Below are 18018 nucleotides of genomic sequence, written 5' to 3' on the forward strand. Positions count from 1 at the left end.
TGCCCTGTGCTGGTAAGGTTGTAAGAAAATGTGTCCTCCCTCTCGGTAACTGTTCATAGAACTCCACATTGATATGATTGCAAATTTTTCCATAAAGCAATTTGGACGTAGGTACCAAAATTTTTCATGTGTGTACCCTTTGTCACAATTCCACATCTTAAAAATATATTTTGATGAAATAATCATGAAAGTATGCAAAGAAACACAAAGATGTTTGGAGTATAATTTTGTTGTGGTTTTCACCTTTTATTTATTTATTTTTAAGGGGTTAATTTTATTTTTTATTGAAGTGTAGTTGATTTACAATGTTAGTTTCAAGTGTACAGCAAAGGAATTCAGATATACACACACACACACATACACACACACACACACACACACATATATATATATATATATATATATATCAGATTATTTTCCCTTATAGGTTATTACTAGTAATTGAATATAGTTCCCTGTGCTATATGATAGGTCCTTGGAGTGTAATTTATAATATGGTGGTATATAATTTAGGGTGGCTTTAACTTACTTTTCTTATTCATTCACCGTTTCTAACTCTTTAAATTTTCAAACAAACAGAAAATTTTAAAGGATAGTACAATGATAACCCTACTACTTGGAGTTGACTGTTAACATTTTGGCATCTTTAATATACCTAAATTTATGTGTATGTATATCTACACACACACATACACATACAGTTTTTGTTTGCTTTTTCTAAATCATTTGGAAGTAAAATGCAAGCGTCATGACATTTTACTTCTGAATACATCAGTAAGTACTCCTATTTACCACAATAACATTACCACAGCTAATAAAATACCCTAACACCATCTAATATCCAGTGTATATAAAAAAATTTCTGACTATCTTCAAAATGTCTCTTTTTAGAACCAAAATAAGCAAGGTTTGCATATTGCATGTGATGTTGTCTCTTTGATTTTTTTCCCCTATGACATTGATTTATTTTAATAGAAGTGTAGTTGTTTTACAATATTGTGTTAGTTTCTCTTATACATCCTAGTGATTCAGTTTTTTATACACACACACATACATATACACACATATACATATATACACACATATATATAATCCTTTTCATATCAGTTGCACTGTAGAATATTATTTCATACCAGATTTGTCTGTAACTTTGCCCTTTATGCTTTCAGTATTTTTTTAATATATTTTTGGCTTGGGATTAGCATGTGTTAATATTATTCTCAGAGAAAACAATAAATTAATTACCCAATAATTCCACTTCTAGGATTCTCTCCTGATATAGTAATCCAAACCAAATGTATGTATTGATTCATTGCAACATGACTTACAATATTAAAAATAATGAAAGCAATCTACATGTTCAAACAACAGAGGATAAGGTAAACAAATTATGGCAAATCCATGACATAGAGTATTATATAATCATTAAAATTTTTATAATATTATAATGGCATAGAAAATGGACACAATATAATAGTAAGTGAAAACAGTATGATAAAAAACCATACAAAAATATTATCACAAATCTATAATTATATACATTTGTATAAACATGTATAATATTAAAAGGTATTCCAAAATGTAATGGCAATTTATCTATGAATGATGTTTATTTATTTTATAATTTTCCATGTTTATCAAAATTCCATAATATATACATTTTATTTTTATAACCAGAATATATTTAAATATATTTAAAAGTAATTGTCTCTTATTGACCTCAGCTCTGCCTCTCTATAATATGCATTCATTCAACAACATCCATGCATGACAATTAATTCTGCCTCCTTCTCTCTCTTTCCCTCCCCTATTTATTTATCTTCTAGAGCTACCTGCTATAACATGCAGCCACATTACTCAGAAACCCTGCCTTCTCACCATCATTGTACACAGTTCCCTCGGAGTCCTTCTCATAAAAGACCCCATGAGGCTGTATGCTGAATGGCTGGGAGGCACGGTTGTAGAAGATCACCTGGATGGTGTCACCCACCTCAGCCCGGATCACTGGCCCTATGACATGATAAGGAGAGACAATGGGAATGAAAATAAAGATGACCAGGGAGGATGGAAACAGAAGAGGGAGGGAAAGAAAAGAGAAATGAAAAATATGGAGAATTTTCCTTTCTGCAATAATAAAAATAATCCTTTTCAAGTATGTTTCAATTAAAAGTTATAAAAACACTTCAAAATCCATTATCTCATTTTGATACTCAAATATCATTCTAAAAATACAAAACAGACTATAGCTTCATTTTACAGATGAGAAAACTGCAACTCAGAGAACTGGAATTGATCTGCCCAATTTGAAATAACTCATTAGGAATAGAGCCAGGTCCTGAAGCCAGGGTTTTCTCCTGCCCCACTGTAAGGTCCAATTCCATTTCTCCTATCTTTATTCCCCCAGTTCCCACAGCTGCATTTCCTAGTAGGATACATCTAAATATCTGAACTTCCTTCAATCCTAAACTGACTCTAAGCAGATGAAATTATTTATAAACTCTATTCAGGCCCTGGACTAGATAGTCTAGCCATGACTTCTAGACTTTTCTTTGCTCCACGACCTACCACATATAACTGTGAATGAAAAATATTGTCAGCCATATCAGTAAACAAAGATGCTGTGGCCATCAGGTCATCAGTTGCTACTGTTACCCCCAACAGTGAACAGAAGGAATTCAGGATGTGGACAAGCAGCCAGCCTGGTCTCTGGTGCCACCAATGGTGCACCCTGAGTGAACTCAGGATACTGGTTCTAGATAGCTAGGTGCATATCAAAGGAATGATTTCAATGAGCCCAGACCTTTACATATTTTCATACATACAAAACCACTAAATTTCTTACCTTGAGATATCTGGTTTCTTTAATTAACAGTAATCTTTTGATGCTCTGAATACCTGGTCTTTGCTGCAAAAACTTATATATATCCTGGCTTCTCCCTTCCCTGGGTGGAACTGCCACTTAGAGCAAACTGCGAGGTTGCCTCCTGGGCTCAAGTCCTCAGAAAATCCACTGAATAAAACATAACTTTTAGGTTGTGCATTTTATTTCAGTTGACATAATCTCGCTTGGGTCAGCTTTGAGTGCAATACCAATACTGTAGTTCAGAATTTCTGGCTTGGTATTTGCTCAGTTTCTCCACCTAATGCCCCACCCCTGCTCAAAGATTATGAACCAACACCCCACTTACAATAATGGACAAAATAACTAAATAAAACAGAATTGAGAAAAGTGGGAGACAAACCACACGACAGGCCAACTATAGCTATCATATATGGAACATTCTACCCACAAGAACAGAACACACATTCTTCTCAAGTGCACATAGGACATGTTCCAAGATAAAACAAATGTTAGGCCACAGACTAAGTCTCAATAGACTTAAAAATATATCATACAAATTATCTTCTCCATCCACAGTGAGATGAAGTTAGAAATCAATAACAGAAGGAAAACTGGAAAATTTACAAAATTTTGGAAGTCAAGCCACACAATTTCAAACAAGCAATAGATCAGAAAAGCAATCACAAAGGAAATTAGAAAATACACAGAGGAAAATGAAAATGACAACACAACATACCAAAGCATGAGATGTTAGTGAAAGAAGCGCTGAGGGGTAAATTTATAGCTATAAATAATTTAAAAAAATGAAAATTCTCAAATAAACAACTTAATTTTACAACTTAAGTAACTAGGGAAAAAAACTAACTTAACCCAGAGGGGCCAAGATGATGGAGTCGAAGGATGCTGGTAGTTTACTCTCTCCCACAAATACACCAAAACTCACATTCACGGACCCACTCAGCCAACCAAAGCACCTGCCGAACTCCAACAGAACATCACCCTCTTCAAAAGACAAAGATACCAAGAATCCAGTAAGAGAAAAGGAAAAAAAGAAAGAAGAAAAAGAAAAGCAGTGCAGGACTGGTCCCAAAAGGAGGAAGCAGCACAGGAGGAATAGCGCTCGTTCGTTGAATCTCCCCCTCTCCAATGGAGAGGTCAGTGGGACAGAATGGGAGCCTCTGAAGCTTGGTTCTGTACGGAGCAGCCCTTGACCAACAGAACTAGGTTAAATGGGCATAGAAACTCTCGGCAACTCCCAGCCCTAGAGGCAAAGTGGCAGGTGGGGGATGGGACAGACTGCCCCAGCTGGGTGGAGGACTGGAACAGCTGCACTGAGACACCACTGGGGGACTGCAGGGTGCTGAGCACTGTGGATGAGTGGCTACACAGAGCAAAACAACCTGGGCCCTCCATAAAACAACATGGCTGATGTGCCCTGAGGGGAAGGGTGCTATACCCCCATCTCTAAAAACCCGCTGAAAGTTTTTGGGAGAAGAGAAGTGGGACTCAGCCACAGCCACCATATCCTCCAGTGCTTAGCACTCAGGCAGGGGCAGGGTTGAGACCTGAATGCAAACCTAAGAGCTTAGCAGCCTCAAAGGACAGACGGAGACTTGTTTACAGCCCCAGGCAGATAGGCTATTTCTGCCCTGGTACTTCAGAGAACTTGCACCGCCAAGACAAACAGGGAGCTGAGTTTTGTCACAGAGCAGAGGCAGGGCTGTTCTGCCATCTTCCCCGAGCCTGCCTACACAGAGGGGACCTGGGGTGGAGCTGGCAGCTGCACAGAGCAGGGGAGAAACCGGTGCCAGTAGAGGGCAGCCACCCGCCTTTCTGGCAGGAGCACAGCACTTGATCACGGTGCTGGGAGGTGGCGCGATTCACCCACCTACCTCACAGAGCACAGCATCAGACTGCAGCATCAGGAGGGGGAGTGAACCGCCCACCCACCATGAAGGAACACAGCACCTAACCTCAGTGTTGGGAGGGGGTGCAATCTGCTTGTGGACAGGCACTGGGAACAGCACAGATGAGGGGTGCCAACAAAGGGCCTCTAGAAGCAGCAAGCTGAGTTCACAAAACAGGGCGAAGACAGACTACTCGATAAAATCAATAAGAGCGCACAGTCTCCATGAGAACACATATCCCTCTTTTTTTATCTGTTCTATTCTCTATTACCTTCTTAATTTTCACTTTCTAAACAATTGTGTATGCTTCCAGTTTTAATCCCTTTCAAATTTTCCTTTAAAATATTTTATTATTATTTTTAAAGATACACAGAATTTCATTTATATTTCTCTTGGTTTTGATATCCTGTTATTCATTATACACAGATTTCAAAAATTTTTTTGCTGTTTTCTCATTTTTAAAGGTTTTTAAGACATCTCAACCCGACTGCTATTCTGCTTCAACTTGCTCTTCTATTATTCATTAAACACTGTTCTCAAACCTGTTTTTCCTCCCTTCTTTTAAAATAATCTTTTTATTTTATCTTTTTTAATCTGTCCTATTTTCTATTACTTTTTAATTTTTACATTTTAAACAATTGTATATGCTTCTAGTTTCTACCCCTTTTAAATTTTTATTTTAAAATATTTTTATTATTTTTATTTTTAAAAATCCACCTGATCTCCTGTTATTGATTATACACAGGTATCAAATACTGATTTTTGCTCTTTTCTCCTTTTTTTAAGGTTTTTAAAAGACATCTCAACTCGATTGCTAGTCTGATTAAAATTGCTCTTTTATTACTGATTATACACTGTTTTCAAAATTTTTTTCTCCCATCATTTAAAATTCTATTTCTCTCTTTTTTAAAACCTTTATTCCTGCATACGCATTAGATAGATAACTAAATAAACTCCTTAAAGACTACAATAGATAACTGATACACCAAAAGCCACATTGCCAGAGAGAGATGAGCAAGATGAAGAAGCAGAGGAACCACTCCCATTTAAAAGACCAAGAGAAATCCCCTGAAAGAATGATCAATGAAATAGACATTGATGGCCTACTAGATCAAGATATCAAAAAAAAAGTGATAAAAGTACTGAAGGAACTAAAATAGATAGTGTTTAGAGATATAAAATATGTCAAAAATGAAATCAAAACTATATAGAAGAGCCAAGTAGAATTGGTATACTCATTGGCTGAGATGAGAGCTGATCTAAAGGCTGTACAAAGCAGACTAGATAATGCAGAGGAACGAATAAGTGATCTAGAAGACAGGACAACATAAAGCACATAATCTGGACAGCTGAGAGAAAAACAAATTAAAAACAATGAAGACAACATATAGGACCTATGGGATAATATAAAGAGTGCAAATCTATGTATACTAGGGGTTCCAAAAGGAGAAGAAAGAACAAAGGGGATTGACAAGGTATTGGAAGAAGTCATGACTGAAAATTTCCCAAACTTAAACAAGGAATCAGATATTGAAGTACAAAAAGCTCACAGGGTGCCAACAGTAAGAACCTAAACTAACTCACACCAAGACATATCATAATCAAGATGTCCAGAGTCAAGGATAAAGAAATTATCCTAAAAGCAGCAAGAGAAAAATAAAGAGTGAGTTATAAGGGAACCTCCATAAGGCTCTCAGCTGATTTCTCTACACAAACACTACAGGCCAGAAGGGAGTGGCAAGATATATTCAAAGTCGTGAATGAAAAAAAGATGCAGCCTAGGATACTTTATCCAGCAAGGCTATCTTTAGGATAGAAGGAGAGATAAAGAATTTCACAGACAAGCAAAAACTAGAAGAGTTTAGCAACACTAAACCCATGCTAAAAGAAATATTGAAAGGTCTACTCTGAAAAGAAAAGAAGCAGGATGCTACAGAAATGAGAAAATCATAACTGGAAAGGTGATAACTACCATGAATTCCAAATGGAATAAACATGAAATTATAGAAGAAGACATGTAAATCATAAAGAGTGGGAGAGGGAAGCAAGAAAATATGGAGTTTTTTTTTTCTTTCTTTTTAAAATTTTCTGTTCTCAGTAGGATGGGTTTGAGCTTATATTAATATCTGTTTCATACAAACAGTTATAGTAATGGGATAATAGATTTACAAAAAAGGCAACCACAAGCCAAAAACATACAACGGAATCACAAAAACTAAATAAAATCCAAGATAATACACAGGAAAATTACCAACCACAAAAGGAAGAAGAAAGGAACAAAGAAGAAATACCAAATCAACTGCAAAGAGAAGTTCAAAATGGCAATAAACACACATCTATTATTAATTACTGTAAATGTTAATGGACTAAGCACTCCAATCAAAAGACTAGAGTGGAAGACTGGATAATAAAGCAAGAACCTTCAATAGGCTGCATACAACAGACCCACTTTACGGAGAAGGACACATATAGTTTGAGAGTGAAAGGATGGAAAAGGACATTCCATGCAAATGGAAAACCAAAAAAGCAGGTGTAGCAGTACTGATTTTAGACAAAATAGATTTTAAAACAAAGGCCATAAAGAAAGATAAAGAAGGACAATTTATAATTATTAAAGGAGTAATACAAGATGAGGATATTACACTCCTTAATATATATGCACCCAATATAGGAGCACCTAAGTACATAAAACTATTACTAACAGAGATAAAGAGGGATATTGATGGGAATACAATCACTGTCAGAGATTTTAACACCATATTAACATCACTAGACAGATATTCCATACAGAAAATAAATAAGGCAACAAAGAAATTAAATGATGCAATAGAAAAATTAGACTTGGTGGGTATTTTCAGAGCATTACAACCCTCCAAAAATAGGATATATATTCTTTTCAAGTGCACATGGAACATCTTCTAGGACTGATCATGTACCTGGGCACAAAAGAAGCCTCAACAATTTTAAGAAGATAGAAATTATCTCAAGCATCTTTACTGACCACAATGCCATGAAACTAGAAATCAAATACAGAGAAAGAATTCAGAAAAAAAAGAAAGCATGGAGATTAAACAGCATGTTACTAAAAAACCAATGGGTCAATGAGGAAATTAAAGTTGAAATTAAAAAATACCTTAATAAAAATGAAAATGGAAACACAACTAAACAATATTTATGGGATCCTGCAAAGGCAGTGCTGAGAGGGAATTTTATAGCGATACAGGCTTTCTTCGAAAAGAGAAGAACAATCTCAAATAAACAATCTAACCCACAAGCTAAAAGAATTAGAAAATGAAAAGAAAGTGCAAAAGTCAGCAGAAAGAAGGAAATAATAAAATCAGGGAGGAAATAAATAAAATAGAGATTAAAAACACAATATAAAAAATCGATCAAACTAAAATCTGTTTTTTTGAAAAAGTAAATGAAGTCGATAAACTTCTGACCAAACTCACAAAGAAGAAAACAGAGGGAGTACACATAAGCAAAATAAGATAGGACAATGGAGAAATTACAACAAATAATGCAGAAATACAGAATATCATATGAGAGTATTACGAAAAACTATATGGAATCAAAATGGATAACCTAGAGGAGATGGACAAGTTTCTGGAAACATACTGTCCACCAAGACTGAATCAAGAAGAAACTGACCACTTGAACAAACCGATTACTAGAAATGAAATCGAAACAGCAATAAAAACCTCCCTACAAATAAAAGTCCAGGACCAGACGGCTTCACTGGGGAAATCTACCAAACATACAAAGAAGAACTCATACTAGTCCTTCTCAAACTCTTCCAGAAGATTGAAAAGGAGGGGATACCCCCAAATTCATTCTATGAAGCCACCATCACCCTGATACCAAAACCAGGCCAAGACACTACCAAAAAGAGGGATCAAAGACCAATATCACTGATGAACATAGGTGCAAAATTCCTTACCAAATTATTAGCAAATAGAATCCAACAGCACATAAAAAAGATACACATCATGATCAAGTGGGGGTCCATCCCAGGGACACAAGGGTGGTTCAACATACACAGATCAATCAATGTAATACATCACATCAACAAGAGAGAGGACAAAAACCACATGATCATCTCAATAGATGCAGAAAAAGCATTTGATAAAATTCAACCACTATTTATCGTAAAAACTCTCACCAAAGTGGGTACAGAGGGAACATATCTCAACATAATAAAAGCTATATATGACAAACCTACAGCCAGCACACTACTCAACAGTGAAATACTCAAAAGCTTCCCAATAAACTCTGGGACAAGGCAAGGCTGCCCCCTATCACCACTCCTATTCAACATAGTCTTGGAAGTCCTAGCCACAGCAAGCAGGCAAGAGAGAGAAATAAAAGGGATCCAAATTGAAAAAGAAGAAGTAAAAGTGTCACTATATGCCAACGACATCTTACTATATATATAGAAAACCCTAAAAGTTCCACACAAAAACTACTAGAGCTGATTGAAGAATTCAGCAAGTTAGCGGGTTACAAGATTAATGTTCAAAAATCAGTTGCATTTCTTTACACTAATGATGAATCAATAGTAGAAGAAAGTATAGAAACACTCCCCTTTAAAATAGCACCCAAAGTAATAAAATACCTAGAAATAAATCTAACCAAGGAGGTGAAAGAATTATACATAGAAAACTATAAACCACTGCTGAAGGAAATTAAAGAAGACATAAAAAAATGGAGAGACATCCCATGCTTCTGGATTGGAAGAATCAATATTGTTAAAATGGTCATACTGCCCAAGGCATCTACAGATTTAATGCAATCCCTATCAAATTACCCAGAACATATTTCACAGAATTAGAATAAATCATAATAAAATTTATATGAAACTACAAAAGACCTAGAATTGCCAAAGCATTACTGAAGAAAAAGAAAGAGACTGAAGGAATAAGTCTCCCAGGCTTCAGACAATACCATAGGGCTACAGCAATCAAAAAAGCATGTTATTGGTATGAAAACAGACATATGGACCAGTAGAACAGAATAGAGAGCCCAGAAATGAACCCACAAACTTTTGGTCAACTAATCTTTGACAAAATAGGCAAGAATATACAATGGAATAAAGACAGTCTCTTCAGCAAATGGTGTTGGGAAAACTGGACAGCAGCATGTAAATCAATGAAGCTAAAACACTCCCTTACACCATACATAAAAATAAATGCCAAATGGAGCAAAGACTTAAACATAAGACAAGATAAATTAAACCTCCTAGAAGAAAATATAGGCAGAACATTATCTGACATATATCTCAAAAATATTCTCCTAGAACAGTCTACCCAAGCAATAGAAATAAAAGCAATAATAAACAAATGGGAACTAATTAAACTTAGAAGCTTCTATATAGCAAAGGAAACCATAAACGAAACAAAACAACCTTTGGAATTGGAGAAAATTTTTGCAAAAGATGAAAACTGACAAAGGCTCGATCTCCAGAATATATAAGCAGCTAATATGACTTAATAAGAAAAAAACAATCAACCCAATCCAAAAATGGGCAAAAGACCTAAATAAGCAATTCTCCAAAGAAGAAATACAAATGATAAATCAGCACATGAAAAAATGCTCGGTGTCACTAATTATCAGAGAAATGCAAATCAAAACTACAATGAGGTATCACCTCACACCAGTCAGAATGGCCATCATTCAAAAGTCCACAAATGACAAATGCTGGAGAGGCTGTGGATAAAGGGGGACCCTCCTACACTGCTGGTTGGAATGCAGGTTGGTGCAGCCACTGTGGAAAACAGTATGGAGATTCCTCAAAAGACTAAGAATAGACTTACTGTATGACCCAGGAATCCCACTCCTGGGCATATATCCAGAAGGAAGCCTACTTCAAAAAGACACCTGCACCCCAATGTTCGTAGCAGCAGTATTTACAATAGCCAGGACATGGAAACAGCCTAAATGTCCATCAACAGATGAATCAATTAAGAAGATGTGGTATATTTATACAATGGAATACTTTTCAGCCACACACAGACAAAAAAATGACAACATAACACCATTTGCAGCAGCATGAATGTCCCTGGAGAGTGTCATTCTAAATGAAGTAAGCAAGAAAGAGAAAGAAAAATAATACATGTGATCTCTCATATGTGGAATAATAATAAAAAAAAGAACATAAATACAAAACAGAAACAGACTCATAGACATAGAATACAACCTTGTGGTTGCCAAGGGGGTGGGGGGTGTGTAGGGACTGACTGGGATTTGAAAATTTGTAGACACTGACAGGCATATGTAGAATAGTTAAACATTATACTGTGTAGCACAGGGAAATGTATACAAGATCTTGTGGTAGCTCACAGTGAAAAAGAACGCAACCGTGAGTATATGTATGTTCATGTATAACTTTAAAATTATGCTCTACAGAGGAATTTGACACAACATTGTAAAATGACTATAACTCAATAAAACTGTTAAAAAAATGTGTTCAATGGGAAAAAAAGGTTTCATAAGTAAAATAAATATAAGAAATGTTATATACTCTATTACCATTTTGGAGATTCAAGATGAACAAAAAAAATCCAAACCTCTGAGAAGTCCTGCATCAAATAACAGTATTTTTAACTTAGTGTTTTTCATATATATTCAGACCCAAAACCCTTTTCACAAAATACTCATCTCTTGGGACTCATTTAGGGAAATGCTGGTCTCGAGTGTGCCTCTGAGCTGCTCACAGGCTCCAGTTTCTAAAGCCCCCCCCCAGTTTTCTGGCTGTATTCTATTAAATTCACAAGTTAAGGATTCCTCACCCAGTATTCCAAGATGCTTCTCTTCCTCCACTTGCACTCTTTCCTGGAATGTCTCATCTTGGAAGGCCTCATATCGAACTTTCCAGTAAGTACCTCCAATTCGGTTGGAGCTCTTCTCGAAGAATCTATGTGAGCCACTGGCATATAAGAAGGCAAACTTCACATGATTTATCCACGTATAAATAGACTCCCATCTCACCCTTGTTCTCATCGTTGTAGGTTTTTGTGGTTATGAAGGATCTCAGAGATCATATAGGTTAACTTCCACCTAGAGAAGGTATCTCCTCTGGTGACACCACTAATCAGTGATATACAGCTTCTGTTTGAACCTTCCAAAAGTCAGGGGACTAATTCTCAGAGAATACAATTCCTCTTACTGTTGGATATGTTTAATTGTTGGAGATCTTTATGTTAGGTTGGAATCTTGCTTGCAAGTTCCAGACACTGGGACAAGTTCTATTCTCCAGAGTTAAGTAGTCTTACATCTGTTCTCAGTCATCCTCAGGTACTCAAGATTCTTTCTCCCCTTAATCACTAATATCCTTCATTCAAAAATGAAAGCCCACTAACTTAGCAAGACCAGTTGCAGATTCTAAAAGTCATGCTGAGACCCAAGTGCCTACTTTCCTATGTTTTCTGCAGATCCGTTATAGTATTTCCTACTGGAAGAATGAACATGATGGATATCCAAGAATTTTCCCCTATAAACTCTCTTAGCCATCTATCAAATGCCTCTTTTGGAAAGACCTGGAATCACTGATAGCCCAGTGAGTCAGCTTAACATAAGGCCTAGCAACTGATTAGGGCACTAACCTTCTGCTCTACCTTGCCCACATATGAATCATGGATGATGCATAAGAATTTGGAGAAATTCCTCCAAAAGGATGGTCATGGAATGGCCACAAGGCACGTTGCCTCCCCTCTTCCTATACTTCTCCAAGTGCATTTTATACTTCAGCTTAAATGTCTCCTTCATACTACTGTAAAGAAAGGAAGGAGCAAAGAGGTAAATAATAGGTAAATTAAAGAAGAGTTTGAGAATTTCCATTTCAACTGTTCTGGTCCCACCTGTGCCTTGTTTTCTGCTTGGACCTTTTGCTGGGGATATGACATAACCGTATGAAAAGCTTTATTGCTTGCTCCCCAAGAGCAACTCTTCTGGGGGCCACAAGAATTTATCTAACAGTTATGTCATGTAGCTCCAGACAGACAATGATTGTGACCCCTCATGTGAAATGAGAGATTTCTGAAGGGGAGTAATAGGTGTTTGTGGCTGGGCCCAGGGGTAGGGAGAGAGAGCCCAATGTCTCTTACCTGCCTGGCTCCCTCAAATTCTTCCCAGTACTCCCATCATGACCCATTGGGCCATAGTCCCATTGAATCTCATGGGCCTCAATGAAGTACTGCCGGACTTTTCCTGTGAGGAGGTTCATGGGAGGTGCCGTGGAGCAAGACTTGACCTTGTAGAGTGCTTGCATGCCATCTGGAAGTAGAACATCATGGCTGGCTCCATTCCACTCGATATGTATTTCCTCCAGATGGCTCACCTCTCTCTTTCTCTTAATGTTTCCCCCTCCTGTCTTCTAAAAGCTCTTTACCCCTTCCCCTAAATGGGCCAGTTTTTCTCATTCCTTAAGAATCTGTCTGGGAGAGAGGGAGCCCAAGTGGGAATTTAAGTATCTCTACCTGCTCACCACCACTGACTCATTTATATTTCCTCACTCTTTCCTCCACAAAATGCTTACACTTTATATATTTACATTATTATATACAAATATATATATTTTATATACCACTTTAAATATATATTATATATTTAAAATATATAATTTATAATTATGTAAATTAGATATAAATTATATAATTATATCATTAAATATATAAATAATATAGATCGATATATATAATATTTGTATATATATTACATAACCAGAGTTTAAGTCCAAGTCTTATCACTACCTGTAGGACCTTACGTAAGTCACTTGCTAAATCTGAGCTTTAACCCCTGATTTGTAAATGGTGAAAAGAGGGAAATCTACCACTCTAGGCTGGTTGGAGCATCAAATTTAAAAAAGAGGAGTAAGTTAATTGTAAATTGAGAAGCTCCCAAAATAATAGAACACCTTGTACACATGCAGATAAATTTCCACACTTGCAAATGTCAGGAAAATGTAGATTCTAAGTAGTGTTTCCAAATGTGGAAGATGTTATATTGAGGCATAGTGGTAATGGAAGATACCGCCTTATATTTGCTTAGATATCTATAGAGGTCATTCAGGTACATTATATCATTTGAGTCTCACAATATCTCAAGAAGATTTGAAATCTGAAATTAGAAATCTGAGGTATTAAGAAGGAGGAAGTAAGGACATTTGCTTTTATTGAATGTGTATTATATGCCAGGCCCTGTGTCAGGTGACTTATGCATGTTATCTTCTTCAATCCTCATAACTAGCCTGTGAAACAGACTTTTAATGTCTGCTTTTACCAATGAAGGAAACTAAGGTTCAGAGAGGTTAAATAACTTGCCTAAGATTGCACAGCTAGTCAGCAATAAGGATTTAAGTACCTATCTACTAAATGTAAATTTGAGTACCCATTTTCTTCTCTTTGTATCCACTATCTTGGTCCCATCATTTTCCTAGTCTCTAAGATTCAAAATTCCATTATGTCTCTGAAACCTCATTACAACTTTATAAGGTAGGAATCATTATTTAAACCTCAGATGAGGAAACATAGACTCAGAAAAGTGATATGACTTACCAAAGTTAACTAACTGGTGGAACCAGGTTTTGAATCCAGGCATGCCTGGTTTTAAGGCTCATCCTTGCTCTACTATCACACAGCATCTCTAACCTCCAACTATATTCATATTCCCGTACCCAGTTACCTTTGGGACTGAGGGCAGACCCTGGATGACAGAACATGAATAACTGACCTTTATTTGGTCAAACCTACCATTCCAGTCTCATTATCCCACCAGTCTATAACTCCTCACCTATTCAAATCCACTTTCATATACTCAAATATCACTTTCCTGACACTCACCTAATTTACTATACATCAAATAATTCTAGAAAGTGAGAGCTGAAGAGGATCTTAGAAACTATTTAGACAAAGTCCCCAATTTTATATACATGGCAAATGAAGCCCAGAAATGCAAAGGAAAATTTCCAAAGTCTTGCAGTGATTCTTTCAGAGCTGAGACAACTTAAACCTTCTAAACCTTCATCTACCTAATACTCTTTCCATTGCCTCATATGCTCTTCCTTACCTCTGATGCTCCTCAGTGTACTGTGCCATCACTTCAATCATTCTCCTTCTGAAAACCAAACCTTCTACACCTATTGCTGTTGGGTTCCTACTTGTGTCATTACTTGCCCACAATATTCCGTGATCTCTTGCAGAATCCTTACTCTTTTTTAACTAATTTCTCCTTCACTCCCTGTCTCTCTGTTCAATCAGCAACAAATATTATCAGGTCTTAATTCCTTGGAATTCTGAGCAAAAAAAAAAAAAAAAAAAAGGCACCTTAAAATTCCACTCATCCATTCCTACACTATCTTACATTAGAGAAGGGGAAGATGAAACCCAGAGAGGTGTGCCCAGGTCACCCTGTAATTTAATAGCTAAGCCAGGAAAGAATCTTTTTCCCCAGAATTCTAGACTAGTGTTTTATAATTTATACCCAACTGTCTCACCTGAAAGACCAATTTTATGGCCCCAGGCTCCTGATAACCATTACTCTTATACTTGAAGGATCACAGATGCTAGATCTCACCTTGCAAGTGACTATTCACTTGACAGCTAATTAACCAGGTGCCAGGTTCCTGAGGCACCATTTCAGTAGTCACAAAGGTGGCTGGAAAGATGTGAGCCACATCAGTTCGGTGACCTCGAATGGTCAGCATCTGTCCATGGAAGAAAGCTGTGTGGACATCTACCTCATTGCCCATGCCAAATAAGTGCAAGGCCACACGCTTCTGTGCACACATGCTTAGCTCTGGTAAGTTTCCAAAGACAAAGCCATTGATTGCTGAAAAAGAACACCCAAAGAAAATATCAGAGTTAGGAAAGGACAACCCAATGAGAGAAGCCTTATCATTTGATAATGATAATAGATAACATTTAGATGAGGTTTTAAAGAGCATACTGGATGACCATATGCATTATCTCATTTAAATCTCACAAACAGCTTTCAGAAATAGGCAGGTATTGTTGGTCTTATGTAAAAAAAAAAAAAAAGAAAAAAGAAAAAAGAAAATCAGGCTCAGAAAGGCAAAGTTACTTCTCTCCCGAGGCCACAGAGTTATTAAGTGGTTAAGCCAAGATTTCAACCCCACAACCTGAGGACGCTTTCTAAGAAATGGAGTTTATTTCACAAACTGTTCTTTCCTTCTAGGTCAATTTCCTTCTGAAATTTCCACAGGACTGTTGTCAAGTTAGCTGACTAATTATCATGGTTATTACAAGCAATTGGTATAAAACCCAAGAGAAATTTGAGCTGTCAAAGCAATCCTCTGCCTCTTCCCTCTGAGTTTTCACCTCCCCTTGGGACTCTGATTTTGAGCCTACCTCTGTCACCAAGGACAGGTAAATCACTCCTATAATTAACAAAAGCCAAATCAACTTGTTTCCATTTCTAAAATCAGTACTCTGTCTATGCCTCAGGGCTTTTGTGCCTTTAGTTTGTTTTAAATTTAATTAAGATGATAAATTCCCTTATGGGAAACCATTTTTTTCCTCCACAAAGTGGGTAATTTTCTCCAGATTGCATCTTTTTAGAACAATGAATGATTAACTAATTATATTGGCAGGCAACCCCCACCAAGGTGACGGAGCACATGGTGCATGACTTTGGTGTCAACAGCCTGAGCCATTCCACTTTATGAGGCAGGGTATCTGGTGGCAAGAGCACTGTCTATGCAGTCAGATAAATCAGGGTTGGAATTTTAGCTGTGCTATTTATTTTCTGTGTAATACTGGAGGTTCAGTTTCCTCCTGAGTAAAACAGGGAAAAGCTGCCTACTACTCCTGGTCCTTGTGAGGATTAAAAAGGACCAGATGTGTGAAAGCACCCACTAAACACTAGGCCCAGTGGAGACCCTCCATCAGTGTTCACCATCATGGTATGGCCACCTCTTTCCACCTCACCATGCATCTTATTGCTCTCCTGAAAGGCTTCATCTTCTTTGTCTACTGAGGCAGGGTCTGAGCAGTAGGTGGCAATGTTCTCATCAATATGCCAGCTAAGGTTCTCATCTACCACACTAAAGAGCAGGAAGAAATCTTTGTCCACGTCTTGCCGCCGAGGAGGGGAGTTCCCATCCAGGGTTCCTAGGGCAAGTAAGAAATATACCCTTAAGAACTTTCTTTCTTTAGCAACAGTAAGCTGCAAGGGATACTCATAAGAAAAGAATAGAAAGATAGGGGCCTTAAGGGTCTGTCAGAAAAGTTAGATAGAGCCTTCTGCTGCTAATTTCTATTTCAAAACTCCCCAGATAAAACCACCAATTCAGTTGAACCTTGGGCTTGAAGGCAGGGTGTATAGGATCTAGAATAAGTTCCTTCCACTATGCCTGGCTATGTCTTCAACCCAGGGATCTAATCTGACCATACTTAATCAAAATACCCAGTTCTTCAGGTCTGATTATACCTTAAACATACCTTATTTCCAACCAAATTCACAATTCTCTCCAAATCCTGATGGCTTTCAATCCTATCCACATAAACTGTTAACACGTGCTTTACTTTTATGTGACTTGACTTCCATCATTACTAATCAAGTTTTTCAAATGAAATAAGAAAAGAAAAAAGAAAGTAGCAACGTGTTTTTTGGTAACATTTTTGGTTTTTGTTTATTTTTAGAAACAAATATGTGATGAAATAGAAAAAAGATAGTTAAAATGGTGTTTGGCAGGATTTATTCCTGCTAATAAACCTGGGTGCTAAATTAATATGCCTCAGGCTTCTGCTCAATATGTAGGTAACTCAACTATATCACTGCTTCCCCTAGAAACTTCAAACTGCATCTCAGAGCTCACACTTAGGGTCTATACCTCTTTTACAGGTTATAAGGGGTCCAATGAGGCCAGTAGCAATGTCTCGTGGAGCATCTACATGAGAATGGTAGATCCAGGTGAGGCATGCTGGGTCAGCTTCAGTGGGTGCATGACCTTCTGGAATGGTCCAGTTGTAGATGTGACTGCCTCCCGGGGGAACAGAGTCATCAGTTTTCAGCCAACCAGAGGAACCATCTGGGTACAAGGAGCCTAGAAAATAAAATTGCACATGCCCAGTCCCAGAGTGAGTCAAAGGGAGCCTGGCAGATATAGAAACCTAGAGAAGGTTGACATATGGGACATCTAGTTCTAGTCTTATGGAGGGTAGACTTCTAAAGTCCAGCATAGTGTTGCTCACAACCTGAGGAGGGCACAGATTCAGGTAATTCAGGTAGTCAAAGAACCCTAGATCTCACATC

At 37.2% G+C, this 18018-nt stretch overlaps 1 protein-coding gene across 4 annotated transcripts in view; it reads right to left on the reverse strand.

Moving 5' to 3' along the window:
• HEPH (hephaestin) overlaps window positions 1-18018 on the reverse strand; it is a 97623-nt gene that overhangs the window by 68604 nt on the left and 11001 nt on the right. For all 4 annotated transcript variants that reach the window (XM_074359027.1, XM_074359026.1, XM_074359025.1 and 1 more), the window contains exons 4-9: window positions 17597-17809; window positions 16692-16874; window positions 15319-15573; window positions 12852-13020; window positions 11538-11674; window positions 1879-2010 (exon numbers count right to left, since the gene is read on the reverse strand). In XM_074359027.1, the coding sequence (XP_074215128.1) occupies window positions 1879-2010; window positions 11538-11674; window positions 12852-13020; window positions 15319-15573; window positions 16692-16874; window positions 17597-17809 (1089 nt within the window). The remainder of the gene's footprint in view (window positions 1-1878; window positions 2011-11537; window positions 11675-12851; window positions 13021-15318; window positions 15574-16691; window positions 16875-17596; window positions 17810-18018) is intronic.

The sequence above is a fragment of the Camelus bactrianus genome, chromosome X (assembly GCF_048773025.1).
Source record: "Camelus bactrianus isolate YW-2024 breed Bactrian camel chromosome X, ASM4877302v1, whole genome shotgun sequence".
Classification (NCBI taxonomy): Eukaryota; Metazoa; Chordata; class Mammalia; order Artiodactyla; family Camelidae; genus Camelus; species Camelus bactrianus.